Source organism: Amblyomma mixtum, chromosome 3, assembly GCF_055824585.1.
Source record: "Amblyomma mixtum isolate Tamu chromosome 3, ASM5582458v1, whole genome shotgun sequence".
NCBI classification, from domain to species: domain Eukaryota; kingdom Metazoa; phylum Arthropoda; class Arachnida; order Ixodida; family Ixodidae; genus Amblyomma; species Amblyomma mixtum.
This window is the reverse complement of record NC_143014.1, coordinates 218,717,671-218,735,282: the sequence shown is the minus strand read 5'-3', so window position 1 is coordinate 218,735,282 and position 17,612 is coordinate 218,717,671. Positions and strand designations below refer to the sequence as shown.

The 17,612-nt window shown below is 44.5% G+C and overlaps 1 protein-coding gene across 1 annotated transcript in view; it reads left to right on the top strand.

Moving 5' to 3' along the window:
• The window catches only part of LOC149353713 (nose resistant to fluoxetine protein 6-like), a 56,253-nt gene that overhangs the window by 27,901 nt on the left and 10,740 nt on the right, over positions 1–17,612 (top strand). The window contains exons 7-10 of the mRNA XM_089582750.1: positions 2,334–2,427; positions 3,230–3,316; positions 5,261–5,426; positions 8,160–8,242. Of these exons, the coding sequence (XP_089438876.1) occupies positions 2,334–2,427; positions 3,230–3,316; positions 5,261–5,426; positions 8,160–8,242 (430 nt within the window). The remainder of the gene's footprint in view (positions 1–2,333; positions 2,428–3,229; positions 3,317–5,260; positions 5,427–8,159; positions 8,243–17,612) is intronic.

Here is a 17,612-nt window from a genome sequence, read left to right as displayed (position 1 = left end):
GGTAGTACGACAGACCATTGCAAAACATGGAAATGCATAGCTCAGCTTTCGCTCACGAGTGCTTATCCCCGCACCGCCAATTCGTTATGGAGGGCTAGAAAAGAAAGAAGTGTAATGATGCCTTTACAGCACCATGCGTGGCACAGTGGACTCCTGCAATAGACAGAAGCAGCAGGGGGATCTGAAAGACTCACACAGTCCCCTTACTGCAATAGCGACTGAGTGAGAGCGTGATTGAGCACTGACAGAGCATGAAATTCGGTTTATCCAAGCAAGGTTAAAAAGCAGGCAGCGCGTGCGAGTTGGAGAGAGCGTCGTCGCGGCACAAGTAGTAATAAGCGTTGCGTGCCGAAATAAATCAGCTTCCACACTCCAAAAATGTTATTTTGCGTACATATTCTAGGCGTCAAGTGAGGAAACGGAAAGTCATCATAAAGGGGCAATGAAGAGCGTTAAACGTAGGCTCAAAGGCCAAAAGATGTATACTGGATAGATACGATGACAAACCAGCTAAGGATGAGCATACCATGGTAAAGATTTAAATCAGAAAGAAATCCTTCCATGAATATTGAAGAAGTAGTGTTCTGTTTTATTCTTTGAAGCAACAAAACGGTACGCTACATCGCGAAATTATGAAAGGAAATACATCCAAAACGATGACTCATGAAATGTGTGTGGAAACGCTGAAGAAACATGCATAGTTTGCTAGGATGTTGGCGCATCTGTGGAAATGTCGCTGAAGTGATGATCGGCATCCGTGAAGAACCAGCGGTCTTGTATAATGCAGGTAATACGAAAATATCCACAGTAGACGACTGTAAGAAGCGGTTGGAGGGTTTGCGATGGCAAAGAGGGGGAGTTGTGACACGAAAAGGGGATCACACGAGTAATGTTTGAAACTACCGAAAAGCTATAGAATTTTTTTACTGAAAAGAGAGGGACTTCCAGGAGAGAAGCTTTCAAAGAGAAGAAAATATAAAGAGAAATATTTAAGCTTGCGGCCCCCTCATACTATAGCAGAGGAGGCGCTCTTATCTTCTGCCTATTAATCCATGCAAGTTGGTTTTTGCAAAACCTTACCTATAAATTTATCTCACCGCCTGTACATGACGCCTATTGTATCTTAAAACAGCGCCGATGACGTGGACAAAGAGGCAAAGGGACACACGTAGCACTGACTTCCAGCTACGCTTATTGCAGAAATATATAGGAATTTTTATATGCCTAGTTGCGCGGCAGATGCAAAAGCGGGTAGCTTACAACAGCAAACTACAAAGAAAAATTGAGCTAATCGCCTTTTGCAGGCATTTTCAAGTATGTAAGTTCCTTCGCCGGTAATACAATGGAGGGCTGCTGACACAGGGGTCATTCACAACGATGATCGTTTGTGCTTGAATGATTTCCGCCGTGGTACGTTCCTTGATACTTCTACCAGCTCTGCACATACCGAACACGGGTCTGCACTCTTTTTTTTGCGTGTATTTGTGCATCCCGAACAGTTAAGCGGTAGGGCGCCGTCCTTGGAGTTAACCGTATCATATCATGATTGAGTCCCGAGAACCGCGACCGCACCGTGAGGGAAATCTTTCAAGCGCAAAGGCTCACTGTTCTGGGTGACCTCTACGTCAGTACCCTTTCTTTATATTATCAGAGAAAGAACATGCGTACTTGGCAATGTGTGCAAAATGCAATTAGCATTAGTTTTTCTATCTTGCTTGCGCACTGTATATATTTTCCATCTGTCGCGCATCAAGTCATGTATATATTAGATGTAAATTTCTTCAATAAACGCAGTTGAATGTCAGAGCCGTGTGTTTCCTCTTGTCTCTGTTCGCGTCCTTAGCACTGGTTTAAGGTATGAGCAACAACTAGCCCGCACTTCAAACCTTTAATGGTAATAGCGGTTTGGAGAAAGGAACTTCATTTGAGGCACTCAAAGAAAATGGCACTATGCATCGGCGCAATGCAGATGTGCAAGAAAAATTATCGAGCCTCTGCGAACCTTTGATGCCTTCTGAGAGTTTTACGTAGCATGCTGCGACGGCCACGGTAACCACTAAATGCTTAGCGGAAGTGAAAACCTTTTGTGGAGTTCGGTTTTAAACACAGTCTTCCACACAACTGTGCAGGCGCCGGAATTATAGGCGGTACCTGTACAAGTTATCAGAAGCTGATTAAATGTGCTGTACATGTTAGGAAGAATTTATTTCATAAGCCTGTAGCTATGATGTACATTTTAAGTTTCACCACTTTTATACTGGGTGATCCACTCATGTTGGCCTTATCGCTTGCAATCAAACAGTAAAAAGTACAATATGCTTGTGGTTTTTCAGCACGCTTTCTGAACTTCCTTATCGAGACACAGTCCTGGCCGTGCATGATCTTAGCAGGAGCGTTCAACGGCGTTGACACATTCTTTTTTCTCAGGCAAGTACACGCGTAACAAATACCAATACCAATTATAACGTCTTCGAGATGTTATCAAACATACTCAACAATTCTGAACAAAAGCATTTTTGAACGGGAAAGAGGTTATGTAAGTTTGAGTAATTTTTCTCATACATTATAAGGTTTCACTATAACCATCAATATATCTGCAGATCTTCCGTCGACAGGCTTGTATTTTTTGCTATGAACGTTTTTGTGATCGTCACAAACGTTCCCGATTGGTTTTCTACGGCAGTCTTAAGTGCTCCATGCGAGCGATGGAAATAATTTTAAAAAGGAATATTTTGCTGCACACGGGAAGTATAGACCATTGCCTTCAGTATTTCCATAAGAGCAGCTCGCAATTTTTTAATCTTCACATTTTTTTTTACAAAAATGCTTGACATGAAAGGTCAGAATTCTTGCGGCTCTTCCGAAGGGAGAATAAAAACCGTACTTAAACCAAGCTGTTGGTGCATATGAATGCCTTTGACAACTGATAATATTTTTATTTTCGCTTTCCCCTTTTCAGAGGAAGCTTGAATAGAGGATATAGATGCAAGCAGCAAGCTGTAATCAGGCACTGAAACTTGTAGTTGTCACCATAAATGAGTTGCATAAACCATGAATCTATTTTCGTCGGAAAGGATACTCTACAGAAACATTCCACATTTCTCACGAAGAGTCGATATTCAAATCATCAAAAGCCTGCAAATGCTTCGGTTCGAGCCAGCAGGCTCAAATGTCTGCAAGTACTTTGATTGCTGAAATTATTAGTAATAATGTACTTCTTGTGTTTCAGCGGATTCTTCCTTGCCTTCACTGTAACAAAACAGAAGGGAAGTGCCCCGATCATCTTCGTAGTCGGGATGCTTCGAAGGTTGATCAGGTGAGGAATTTCGGCACAAAAAGAGCACTTAGCAGAAACTAAAAGCATGCCGAGAAAGTCAGGCACGGCTATAGTCAAAGGTCTCTCGAGCGATAGCATTTTGGCAATAGCATGGGCTAATTTTTGAGGTCGCCATCATGTCGGACACGGTCAGTTATGGTTGGACAACGATTTTGGCTCAAATCAGTCAAGGTCAATCCGTCAAAGTCAATCTGTTGCTATGCTGTGCTTCTCAAGGTTAAACCAAAGTCAAATGAGGCAGGGAATGGTGACCGTCTTTTACACTTAGTAGAGCCACCGCTCTATAAGGAAGAGGGTAGCGCAATAACTTATAACTGAGTTTCAAAGAGAGGGAGCAGGGGACACAGAAGAGAGGTCTTTCAATGCGGCCGTGTGCGCAAAGCAGGGCTCGAGTTAATTTATCGAAATTTGTTACAGTTGTTGTCGGCGTCTTTATTGCGTCAAAAAAGGGGGAAAATTTTTCATGCTTGCGTAGATGTCTGGAGGTTGTAAGTTTCAAATAGGTGAGTCACGTATTCCATACCTCTTCACATAGGTTGAGGAACTCACAAAACTGGTACTGATTTACCGTACTGCCTTGCTGAATATGCAGTACCACGGGAGTTTTGAAACAAGCGCGTTGTCAATAACTTGATACGACAGGTAAACGGGGCGGCGAATTCCATCGCATAGAGATGTAAGCTCAAAGGGCCAGTGCGTGTCGTAGACGAGTAAAAGATTGTTCACCTAATCTGGGATATTTTATTAGATGGTGGTAGAAACTAACGAAATACGGATGATTGTTTTCAATAATTTATATTTTAAAGTGGCAAGCAAAGTGATGCCAGACTTGGCGGCGTTGACACGCTGTGTTCAAACATCGTGGTTCTTTCGGTAGGCGGGCTATATGTCACCTGGAGTAAATGTGCATACTTTACGCATAATAAGAAGAGCAATCCAGGCCGTTATTTTTGCTGTCTGAAGTTTTAGATGTCTTAACATTTACCTCTGGCAATTAGTCGTAACGTTTGCGTGCTTCAACTGCTTTTCTGTCTGCATAAAAATGTTTTAATAGGGTATACTGCCGCTGCGATAAGAATGGCGCTGCCGTTGTCAACGCCGCAACTACGAAATTACTATCTGCAAATACCTGCCACAGGTATGACCAGTGTCATTTTAATGGTAATTTCTTCGAGGAACTTTCGTGCTTTAAGACATGGTTTCACAAGGAGCTATGCATCTCAGTCATTACCACACTGCTCATCTCTTACTGCGAGCAGTGCGGATTGGCAGACGGCGCATACGAAACAGAACGGAACGTTTGCATCTCGAAAAATTGCGTTTTCAAATATTCTATTCTGTTTCTAAGCACAATAGCCGAGCACGCATTTTGACAAGGCACTGTAAGCATATGCCGGGTTATTTTGCTTTCTTCGTGAGCACGTCTTGTCGTAGCAGAAGTTTCATCTCCCCTCTCACTGCATTTTTTTGCTAGCTAATATGGGCCCTAGAACCACATCGACACGCTCTAAATTGTCTTAAACGCTGAACCTTTCATTTGAAGGACAAACCCGATAGTGATATTCTGGGTTGTTATCAAAAATCACTAAGTTAGACTCAAATATTTTTTTCCCCTTGACTAGTTAAGAAAAGTGATCATTTTAGGAAAAAAAAAAGGAAAAAATATCGGTTCATGCAATTCACTGAAAAAAGGTTTCCTCGTCACCAAATATTACTCGTAAAATTGACTTTTAAAAAGGAAAATTCAAGGAAGAAATCATTACTGAGAAGCGATCGACCAATTAATGCTACTAAATAAATGAAAGGAACCGCAAATATAACTAAAGTCTGCCAAATTGCCTAAACCACAGAGATCAGTATTGTGCTGAAAAAATATGGACGGAGGCATTTCATCTGCTTTCCTCTTTGCTTTCACTCTCGCAGAACGTGTGTTCCGTTATTCTTCATCATCATGTGTCTCTACGTCCTCCCACTTTTCGTCTCGGGGCCGGACACGAAGACGTTCTTCCTCCGAGTTCACGATGAGGTGGTCGAACACTGGTGGCACTGGCTGCTCCAGATCAAGAACTTCTACGAGATGGAGCCGATGGTAAGCTTTGCGCACAATTTAATCCTAGCAAATAGTTTTCAAACATTCAGTCTGTGTTGTCGCTGAGAGGAGGTGAAATGCAATTGCGGAGCGAGTGTAGCATGTTGTACATGCTGCTAGCCGCACTGTTTGAGTCGATACGCAGCATGTTTCACCTAAAACTATACATAATTTTTAATTATAGATGTTTTGACTTAGAAGAGCGCTTTTTTCGCATAGCATTGGCAGCGGTGTAGTACATTAGAATATAGCTAAGACGAGCTAACAAGCGAGCTGTTTAATTAATATTGAATAGATAACTTTTTTTACTATTACTTTTAAGTTCCTTAATTATTCAGAAGCGCGTAGCCCTCCGTAAGTAATATATATATTAGTTTTTAGAATTTCAAAAACACAGTTACATTCGGTGCTGTGGCCCAACAAATTTTGGCAATTCCGATGAGTTTCGTGCACTGGAGAGGTTGCTTTGCCTGCTGCAAGCTTCTCGAAAGCGCGTGCATTGTGGCGATATGTAGCCAAAATTTGTTTGGCCACAGCGCCAAAGGTAAACGCGTTTTCGAAATTCTGAAAACCGATATGGATATTGCTTACGGTGGACTATGTGCCCCTCAATAATTAAGGAACCTGACAGGTCGTAGATGAGTCCAATAAAGGAGGACTCCCCGCTCCACATAAGTAGCGGGGGTAGTAATAATTAAAATGTTGACTTTTCAATTTTGGTTAACCCGCCTGTTAGTTATCACATCGTTGCTGTAATCTGATGCACTGCATGGCTGACAATGTTGTGTCGAAAAAAAAGCGCTCTTCTAACTCAAGAAGCATACTTTTCAAAATTTTGTAAAGTCTTGGGTGGAACACCCTGTATGCCACGTCTTTAGGGCAGTGATCGTCCGGTTTTCTTCTTCGATCTCACTATTGCGCTGCTGTTGACTATCAGTCGAGTGCTTCTCTGCTTCTGCGCCCGAGCCGCGTTGGATTCCATATTCCAAAGATGCCTTCTGGCTCTCACGTCACTCGGCCCCAAAAACGGACTGCACCACTTCCCCAGAACGCAAGAACGTGCAGAGCGATAATGGAATGCGTAGGGTATGAAACGAGACGAAAGGTGACCCATGAGTACGATAATCATTTATCTCCTTTTCCTTTGTTCCCTGCAGTAGTCCCCGTTGTTTCACGCAGTGCATTTGCTCGTGCCATCTTTTATCAATGCAGAGAACACGTTCGCGAGCGAGTGTAATTCATGCCTTGATTTGACGATGGCCGGGTAGGCTTCAGTCAAAGTTCCTTGTCTTTGTGAGTTCGAACACAGCTCAGAATAAAATTCTCTTTCTGGTATGCGTCAGCACTTCGGATGAAAACTGGCGGCTTATTCACTCGGCTTCCGTTTCGAATTCATTCTCGGCTGCAGATTTGTGGTCACATTCACCTCGGTTTCGGAGTGATGTTCAGCTTAGAATGCCGAGACTGGGAGCTAGAAGCTTTACCCGCTTCATACAAATAACTTGCATACCTACAAGTACCACGTCCAAGTTCTCCGGCAAAAATTTTGAATAATAGAAAATTGTACGGTTCTATTATGAAAATGCAGATGATAATAGTCTACTCTTACGATTTTATGCAAAATCTTCGTTTAAAAATTTTTCCATACCTTGAATACAGAAGTTAAAACTGCCTAGAAAACCAATTGGGAACGCTTTTAATGGTAGCAAAAACATTAATAGCAAAAAGTGTAAGCCTGTCAACGGGAGATCGGCGGATATATTGATTTTTACAGCGAAAGCTCACAATATATGAAAAAATTGCGTTCATAAACTCTCTGTCGTTCAAAGATTGTTTGTCCACAATTGTTGGGCATGGCTGTCGCAGAAATTCTGCCGGTAAGGCGTCCCGGAAATCCTCTTGATATAACACCATTTCCATTGCATACGTGAGCATCGTTATCCACGGTCTTAATGATTGACTCTTGAGTCGTCTAATCCAGACGTGTATTCGTTCCTCCCACCAAAAACTGCCGTAAACAGAGTCTATCACGGCTGCTATTTGAAAGAGATCTAGGATATAATTAATCCACTCCAACATTACTGCTTTTCCTACTGGCACGATCTAAAAAGTGTGTCTATATTTTTCAATTTTTGCCTGTCTGGCCCATGTCCTTCCTTCTTTTTTTCCTGCGAATTTATTGTTCAGCTTTCAGTACCTGCTCCTTCTTCAATACGCTGGAGTCTCCGATGTATGCATTTTTTTATAGATTTCAACGTGAACGGCCCACAAGAAAACTGTCCAAAAATTGGGTGATGAGTAATTCTCGCAAGGACAGTAAACTGTAAATACGAAGCGATTGTAGTTCAAATTCAATGTAGCGAAAGCAAACCTTAGCTTTGATTTTGACCGTTACTAAATGATGGCTGAGCGGCACACCTTGGTAGTGAATTTTGGGCGCACGAACCCACACCGCTCGAGACAGGGCGTGATCATCAACAGCAGTGATAGGGGTATAATTACTGCTAGTGCTTGTTATGTGTCAGATGACCTAAACTAATTACTGGGAAGAACGAAGTAAACGTCGAGGCTAAGTTATCCGGCTCCGTAAATACAGAAATAAGCTTCGCAGCTTCATTTTTCTCTCCATCAGCCAGGAGAATACATTAGATGCATTTTAGTTTCAACAGCAGTATTCTAACCCTGAGAATCCTAGCAGGCTTTCAAGACTTTTGTTGCTTTTATTTTTTATAGATCGTGCTGGGCCACACGTGGTTTCTCTCTGCAGACTTCCAACTCTTCCTCGTCTCTTTTGTCGCTTTGCTTCTACTGAGAAGGTGAGTTCTTGCGTGAGAAACTACCCATTGGCTTAGCGTGAAAAGTAACTTCTAATACGAGCTTTATGTGGCGCACACGACAGCAAATGTTGTCAGTAGTTTGCAGCGAAACCAAAAATACAACTTTCGGCTTTGCAGTTCACGATTCAAGCTTATCATCGACATTAAATTATATCTAGTGTAAAGTTGCAAGCTCACTGTGACTTCTGCAATTCGGCAGTGAGCTTAGCATCCACTACTAAGAAAAGCATTCTTCGCAGAAGCCCCTTGAGAATGATTGGATATCTCGCAGTACATGCGAATACTTCGCTAAAAGCTGAAAAAAGGGACACAGCAAAGTACTTTGTCTGGTCAAAGTACCGTGAAGTACTGCTTAACTGTTTTTGTCTCCATCTCCTATAATCATCCTATTTTCATATGGCATAAAAATCGTACACTGTTCTCACTAGAGCACCTAAACTAGATTATCTGTAAATGTCCACGGCAAGTAACAGAAAGAAGGAAGCGTTTTCGCTGAAAAAAATGAAAGAAATTTTATTTGTTATGGTAAGATTTTTTTCTAAGTAAGTCTTCATGACAAGAAAAATTGAATAAAAGAAATACTTAGGATACCTCTCGGTTTTTATTTGGCTTTTTAAATGAGTGTTTTACTGCATTTCAGTGATCATGAAAAGATCACACAAGAGAAATTGTACTTTTTATTCTTCACGAATGGGAATTCCAGGTTTCAGAAGATCTCAGTTATGCAAGAACGCGGCTTGATATCTGTGCCGCATTCATAGCAGAAGGCATTACGTTATACTTATTCTTGCATACCGATAATACTCTATTTGATGAAAAAACGAGCACGTCTTGATTAAAAATTGGTCTTTTTTACCATCAATTCTCTGTCGTTAGTGCACTGTCTAATATTAGCAGTCGTCTTGTCTCGCAGGTACTGCGGCGTCGTTTCAGTCTATCGGACAGTATCGGGCAGTATCGCAAGTTCATTATTAAAATCATCTGACCAAGCGCAGAGGATGTCTCACTTAACGTCAACCGAAGGTTAGGATAAACTGGTGTTCGTTATGGGTGTGCAACTAGAATAGTAGAACTGGAAATTACAAAGCGCATGCAAAGGCATCTTTAGCTTAATGACAGCCTTGAACTTTTAGACTGCCAGAGAGGCAAGAATGTTGCAAAAAATGAATTGACCACCTATATTTCTACGCTAGCTGTTTTTCGAAATGCGACATATTTATGAGCTCAGTTCAGTGCACTAATGATATCCCAAATTATTTCTCTCTTAGTTAAGTAGAGTATTGGCGAAAACAACCATGAAATGTGACGAAAATGAAAGTGATCTCTGACTGCGTATTTAACATTGTCGCGATAATATGGCGAGTAATAAACTGAAGTCCTATGTAAAGGCTTTTTCTAGTTTCGTGTTTCAGAAGTGACGTAGGGCTTAGTGAATATTTCTTCTGCGGCTTTTTCTGTGGATGGTACATACGAAATGCTCTGTATGTCCCTGCGTTTGGATAAAATCCTCTACGACAAGTACGACAAGGCTAATAGCTAGTACATAGCAACGGCGTAATCAGCTGATACTGAAGTAACTTCGCAATTGCCCGACAGTAGCTTCTCTACCTCTCAAGAACACAGTAGCTTACGTTTCCGGTGCGCGTGTGAGGTGTTGTCGGTTTTTAACTAACAAGAGGTGGAACCCAGATTCTTAAGTCACTGAGCTACTTCAAAGATGAGTCGAACCACAAGCTATGCCCCACACTGCACACTGAACGAAAGAATTTGCAGAGCAATCCACTCAAAGCATTTGCTGGGCAATACTTCGGCTTGTATCAGCTGCTTGTGGCGCCGTGTATCTGTCGAGGTACGTCTAGCTCGCATGACACCTGGTCGGCGTTGAAAACGGTGTTGTCGCCTTTCGCCAGTTTTATGAGCTGCCTGATTATGTTTCACACCTACATCTGTGCGAAAACGAAACAGAGTCGTTTTGAAGTTTGATTGATTTATCGCTGCGGGGAACCCTTGGCACACTTACGCTTCTGCTTTAGAAATTCCGTTCGTTGCTAGAGTGAAAGGAGGAGACTCCAGAAAGATATCAGCAAATAAACATGAGTTACATTAATGCGAAAACACAATTCCTATGGGTAAACCCCCAGCAAGATCTTGCGATATTTGTGGCTTTGTGCCAAACGAAATTGATAAAATTAAAGCAAATAAATATCCGCGACTGGGATTCGAACCCGAGGCGGCGCGAACAGACCAGCTTCCTTGACCTCTGCGCGATAGGACTAGGCTATCGCCGGAGCCTAACACACATCGAGTTAAAATGCAACACACTCTCGCTCTGTGCTTTGCGCATCATCATCTTCATCAACTATTACTGGTTTATGGTTAAGGGGGATTTAACGGCTCAAAGCGACTCAGGCTATAAGGGACGCCGTAGTGAAAGGCTCCGGAAATTTCGAACACCTGGGGTTCTTTAACGTCACGGACATCACACATTCCACGGGCCTCCAGCATTTCGCCTTCACCGAAATGCGACCGCCGCGGCCGGGGTCGAACCTGCGTCTTTCCGGTCAGCAGCCGAGCGCAGTAACCGCTGAGCCGCCGAGGCGGCTCTCACCAACTAATGCTACTACCAAGCTAATAATCACGCTTTAAGCTATGTGGTCAAGAGTTCGACGGAAATCCGTCTGGTCAGGCATGGTGATGCAATGAAGTGAAGTAGCAGTCACTGACCATAGTCGAAAAAAGAAAGACGTTTCGAAACCCGTACGGGTTTCTTGTTCACAGTGAGCAGGACAAGAGCGGTCTGTCAGCCAACTGTCAGCCAACTGTCAACTGTCAGCGGACTGTCAGCCAACGGTTATCCGAGCCGCTTCATATCAAAGATACAAGAACGAGCTGCACATCCAGCTACCACTGATTGTAGGACGTATCGAACACGAGCAGGCATTCCATACATGCCTGGTATCAGCGAAGCGCTGTCTCGTGTGTTCTCAAAATACGACTTGCGCGTGGCCCACATGCCTGTCAGCAAGCTGCGGAATCAGCTAATGAATGTGAAAGACCGACTACCAAATGAGCAGTTTCCAGGAGTCGTCTACAAAATACCGTGCCTGAACTGCAATCATGCCTACATCGGTGAGACAGGGAAGTTCTCAAGACGCATAAAGGACCACCAACGTGATGTGAAAAACGAAAAGCATGCCACAAATGCGCTGGCGGGTCATGCTCACGACACTGGCCACCAGATTGACTGGGGCAATGCCTCCATCTTATCTAAGGAGAGAAACCTGACGACGCGCCTTCTGCTGGAATCGCTATTCATCCAGACAACACAAGCAACATTAAACAAGAACGCTGGACCCATGCCAGGCATCTACGCCCGATCTTTACGTCACATTCTCCGGATATAAATTCGCCACCGCTCTTGTCCTGCTCACTGTGAACAAGAAACCCGTACGGGTTTCGAAACGTCTTTCTTTTTTCGACTATGGTCAGTGACTGCTACTTCACTTCATTTAAGCTATGTGGCGGTGGTGACAGAGGCATATACGCTGCATGCGTTGGCATGGACAACATTGCGGCAGAAACACGGCCCTAGAGCAAACCGCGTTGGCGTTCACAACATTGCTGCAGGAACGCGGCACTGTAGGATAGGCCGCCGGCGTACCGGGGCGCTGGAAGGTAACGCGAAGAGAGCTGAGCGTCGGCGCTCCCCTGTTCACGTTTCTTTTCGTCACGCTTTTACCTGAGTGGTATCAAAAAAGAACCTAGAGTCGTCCGTTATGCACTCTAGGATGACTGTAACGTCTATTTCGTGCCACGCAGGCAAAAATGCGGTCAAAAGAAATTCGAACAGCAGAGCGCGTAGGCGCCACGTTGTTCTCCTTTCTTGCCATCGCGATAGTACATTGGGCAAATTGGTATCGACAATGAAAAACTTGAAGACGCGCATAACTGGCTCCCTGGGTCAGTAGACACCTCAGTTGCGCTTTGCGGTACGTGGCGCTGGTGTCAACCTGCAAAACATTTTGCTTTTGCGCAAGATTTCTTGTTTAGCAATGATGCTAAACTGTCAGACATTTTTCAAACGAAGTTCTCCGCAGTACTAGGGTGAGCAATGGTTTTGCTTCCGGCTGGCGGTCTATTTCCGGACAAACGTTTAAGCCAGCGTGTCAACATGGTAGCAGCGGTGCGTGGTTCCAGTGCTATGCACGTATACAGCTCGGCGGGTTCAAAACGCGAGGCGAGGAAATGTGTAGTGCCACTGGAGTGCTTCCATTGCTATCAGAAAAGACGACCACTCTGTGGACTCACATTTCGTTGAAAGGTTTAGTGGCCACGTCTTGTGAAAATGAAACTACAGCTCATTTCGCCTCGGTGGCTTAGAGACCAAAGCGTTCGGCTGCTGAGTTTAATGTCACCGCTTCTATCCGGACACCAGCTGTCTCATTTATATCGAGAGGAATTGAAGAAACGACCGTGTATTGAGATTTGGGCGCGCTGTAAAGAACCGCATGCGGTCGGATCTAACCCCTGTCCTGGACTATGGCGCGCATCATAGCCCCACAAAATTGCTCTGGTATGCAGAAATCCATAAACGAGTGTATGAACCATTGATACATTTATGGAAGCCATAAATTATTTCGGACCTTCGCATCAACCTCATGAAGGCAGGTTGTTCTGTTGGTGCAGGCTGCACGGCATGTTATTAGCCGAATTTGATAGCCGCATCCAACTTACGAACTGGCTGATACTGAAGCAATTGGGAAGAGGTTCCCAAAAAGTAAGTTTGATTACAGCAATCTATGTACGCTTGGTAGTTTCGAAGTCATTCTTCTGCTTTCTGAACAAAGCTGCAAGCATGTCACAAATGCAGAATGCACATTCCGACTTCTGGCGCCTTTAGTCTGACTAACTGCTACTGGGTTCCTAAATTCATGATTACTATAGGACGTGGTATAGACGCAGGACTGACATTGATCTTGTCTATGTCTGCCCCGTCTGGTTTATAAAGTTATCCAGTAATCCTGAACTTGGGAAGCACATTCTGCATTGAATTTAAGAAGCACCTGAAAGGACCTACACTAGCGCCAACGAGGTTCTCAGTTAAGCTATCCCCACAGGTCCTTCATAAAATTGGACTTTATTTTTCCATAGCGATCTTCAAACGAGCATCTTGAATATGACCCGACATCGGCTTTCGCTAAGCCAGCTGAACGCTGTTATTTTTTTCTAGTTCCTTCAGCGTACACATCGCTCTGCGCAATGACCTCATCCAGTCGGAATAACTTGTTGGAAACGCGTTCGCCCTCAGCACAGCAACAGAACAAAGATTCAGGAATTTCTTCATGGTCATATAAAGCGGCTGCTTCTGGCTTGGTAGTGATGCCGTCGTTGTTTAACATATTTCCGATGCGTTCACAGACAACCATCGTTGCTGCAGGCTTTTACTTTCCTTTGACATTGCTTACTCCACAATAACGTCACATTTGCGTTTCTTTCATGATCGCATCTCTGTTTTCGTCGGCCTTACGCTTCGTGAAGGACGGTACAACGGTGTCTAAGCCCACGTCCGCAAGATAAGATGTAACGTCTAGGTTTGTTTAAAGATTGCATAGACTTACGTCGCCTCCAGGTCGGTCGCCAAAGGCCTCGCAAATGGGTCCAGGCTGTGGTGCAGGCGTAGCTACCGTTCGTCGACCCTTTCGCAAGCCGTGTTGAGCCGTTTGGGTGCGATGCCTCGTGCACAACGCTGATAGCACCCCCCCCCCTTTTCAGTATTTCTGATACCTCCCTCCACTCTACCAGCGTAGCCACACACACATGCACACACACTTCTGATATTCAGTCGCATAACCGTTAGGAATGCCTCAACACACATGGTCTTCTCTTCTTCACTGAGACCACTGCGCTCTCGGGGTTGTCACCAAAACTTCCTAGAGATTTGAAATCGTGTCAGTTTTGGCAGCGTGACTAGTTGCTAGCCGAAATTTTGAGCTGACGATAAATGAAACGAATTGACTGAAGCTTTTTTCTTGGAAGCGGGTTTCCAACACACGTGGATAGGTGCGGTAATTCGGATGTCGTAAAGAAATTCTAAACTGTTCGAGCAAGGCTGCCGCGAGTAAACAGCTATGGAATGTATTTTCTGACGTCTGACTGGCAGAATAAAAGAGGCAGTTTCCGATGATTCCTGATAAAATTTTTCTATCTTCCCTAACTCTGGAATTGAAAGATGCACCGTTGCAAGGCCACACGACGGTCGGAATTCTAAAGAGCACTACTCCTCGTCAGAGGCACGCCGAAAGAACCCAGACCTCGACCACTAGCTACATTGCATTTAAATTCGTACAATTTGATAAAATGGATGTGAGGACAGAATTTTTGTAACGCAGCTTTTGTGAATTTTCCATGCTGTGCCTGAAGGGGTGTAACGTGTACTGTTCATTTCACTTAACTCAACAGCCGTAATATTCCCACGGGCGCGTAGTATATGAAGCGTGCTGTGCATCAACTATTTAAATAAGAAATGCAGAAATATTTTCTAAACGTGCATATGTGAAGAGGAGCGTGTTTCCAATTTTTTTTTTTTTTGCGACTGCTCGCACTCATCTGCTAGCTATCAGCAAGGCTTGGATAAGTCAGCGCATCCGCCGTGACTGGGAGCGAGCCCGATGCCCGAGCAGCTGTAATCTGAAACTGCGCCCCTCATTAAGCGCTTTCATTAGAACAGGGGGCTCCAAACTATGACGCGTAGGCACAATCTACCGGTGGTGTAGTTCCGACCGGCCCGCAATGGGACACAACCCCCTCAAAGCGTCCCGCCCCTGCCTACTGCGACCACGAGAAGTGGCCTGGGGCACCCGTCTCGTCGGGGCTCTTATGAACCTCTACGATTCGTCCGTGGCAATGTAAGCCGATGCGTGTCAGTTTTTCGTTCGCTCTTTTGTACGACTACATCTCCAACGTTAAGACGACCGACGTAGTTTTCTATAGCCGACGGCTAGCTGCCTGGGCCTAAGTGAGGACGAGACCTAATGGGGCTTTGCTAGGACACCGTGTAATCCTGACAGATTTCTGAGAAGGCGTCAAATACTTTTCGCGAGCATGTTCTCAACCTGAAGAACTGGCTACATAATTGCAGAAAGGAAGAGCTCGTGTTCGCCAATAGTAATAATTACATGATGAGCAAAAATGGCGTGATTGAAGACAGCTTGAGCGGCGCCGAATAAGACTTCTCGAGTGGGTCCGCCGAGGCGACCTCATCCGATGCTTCGCTTGAGTTCTGCCTGGTGCGGTGTGCCTTTTTTTGCGTTTTAAAAATGGTTGGGAGAAGGGCAGCCAAAGCAGCAGCAAAAACGCACTCCGATACGCGATACGTGGTCTTCGATACTCGTCATAGTTTGTTTCTGTAGTCATTGTTTGTTTTCGATCTTTTTTCTTTTCACGGTTCCGCGTCAAAACTGAAGGAAGATTAGTGAAAACTCTTCTGCCTAACAGCGACGTGCTGCTTCCTTCGGTAATCCGAATGAGCTGCCTATATTTGCTTATTTTAAAACACAAACACGCATGCACATATTTAGGGCTTGTAAATATCTATTTATTTAGCAGCGCTCGTCGTCTTGACAAAGCTAAAATCCGGCCGTTTGACCGAAAATTTGCAGAATCCTGCTTTAGACCATAAAAGAAAAAGAACTAAAGATATATTTTTCCATGTTGCGCCTTTCGTACATTTTGTTTTCGTAGCGTACGAATTATTAGTGGAACCTTGGCAAGCATTCCTATCGATATAATGCTTAAACTGTTACTGGTAAACAGTATCCATGTACAGCGTGAAGAATAATCCTGCTTTCTCCACGCCACACAAGAATACCGCTTTCTTTGGGGGGCATCATGTACCATGCCGTCTTTAGAAACACGATTTCGCATTACGTGAAACAGACTGCTCACTTTTATGAATCCTAAGTAAGAGAGGAAGATGGACGGAAAGGCAGGGAGGTTATCTAGGCGATGCCCAGTATGCTACCCTACACGAACGAAGGGAGAGAGAAAGAGAGATAGAGAGGAGATCACTTCTCCACATGTACATAGATCATTGCTAACCGGATACGCAGGGTGCGCATTGAAAGTTTACAACCTCGATTTCAATCCTGAGCCCTTCAAGAACTTTAAAGCGCCGTCACAGCTGTCCCCTGAGATGAACGTTCACTCCACGGACCCAGAATCGTGGCTTCAGTAAGGGACCGAGGATCTAAGCATCGGAGCGTTGCAGCCAGGAGGACACGCTCACGCTCAAACCGAGGGCAGTCACAAAGTATGAGTATGAGTATGAGTTTATTTCAAACAAGCATGTTTACATACATGTTTGAGGTGTATGGGAGTAAAAGCCGCTCAAGAGCAGCTTGACAAAGCTCCCATTAGTATGTGCTCAATTCCCTAATCACACCCGCAGTTCTCACACGCAGGCGGGTCTGACATTGCGATTAAGTGGGAGTAGGTATTTTTAAACGCTACTGCTAGCCACAGGCGACGCAACATGGTAGCATCTCAGTGGAGAGTCCGGACGGTGGACTGAGGTGAAAAAAGGGTCGAGACGGTGCAAACGGCATGCCGAGATTTCAGGGGCAGACCATGAAGATAAAGTCTCGTTTCGGCCAAGCACTCGCAGATGTCTTGCAGCGTTAGCACTGCCGTGGGCCGATCGAGCAGCAGTGTTTACAGCAATGCCACTGTGTGGTGGTAGCTAATGGAAGATGGCGTCCGGACTCTCTTCCAGTACTTGGTTTTGTAGCTGTCTTTTCTCCGTTACAATCTGCACGTGGTCGTCATGGCGTGAAGCAGAATTGAAACATTGTATGGCAACTTTTTAATCGCAGAACACAGCCCATTTATGGGGCCCCTTGTACACCGATTTACTTCGCAGCCGCACAGAGAGCGGGGAATTCTGACCCGCTGGAAGTTGTCCAACGCGAAATTAGTTAATAATGGCCTGTCTCGCAGGAATGACCACGGCAAAAGCTGAACTAGCAGAAGAGACAGAGCTATCTGTATATACATGAGTGCAGTCACTATATCCAGCGTAGAGTATGAACAGCTCAAACTGTTGAAGCACCGGCGCCGATAATTCCGATTTCTTCGCTATCCCCGGAAGTGTGCAAAGCACACAAATGACTCCCACAGACACCACAGCGCAGAAGAAGGTGATGCCGCAGGGGTAAACTCATTTAGGATGGACGACTAGTGGGCTGCTATTATCTTTGAAAACGCATGCGCAGTTCCACCTGCGCGTTGCATTCCATTGTATCTGATATAGAGTCATTTTCAAGCTAGTGAGTGTTTAGCAAGTGTGCCCACC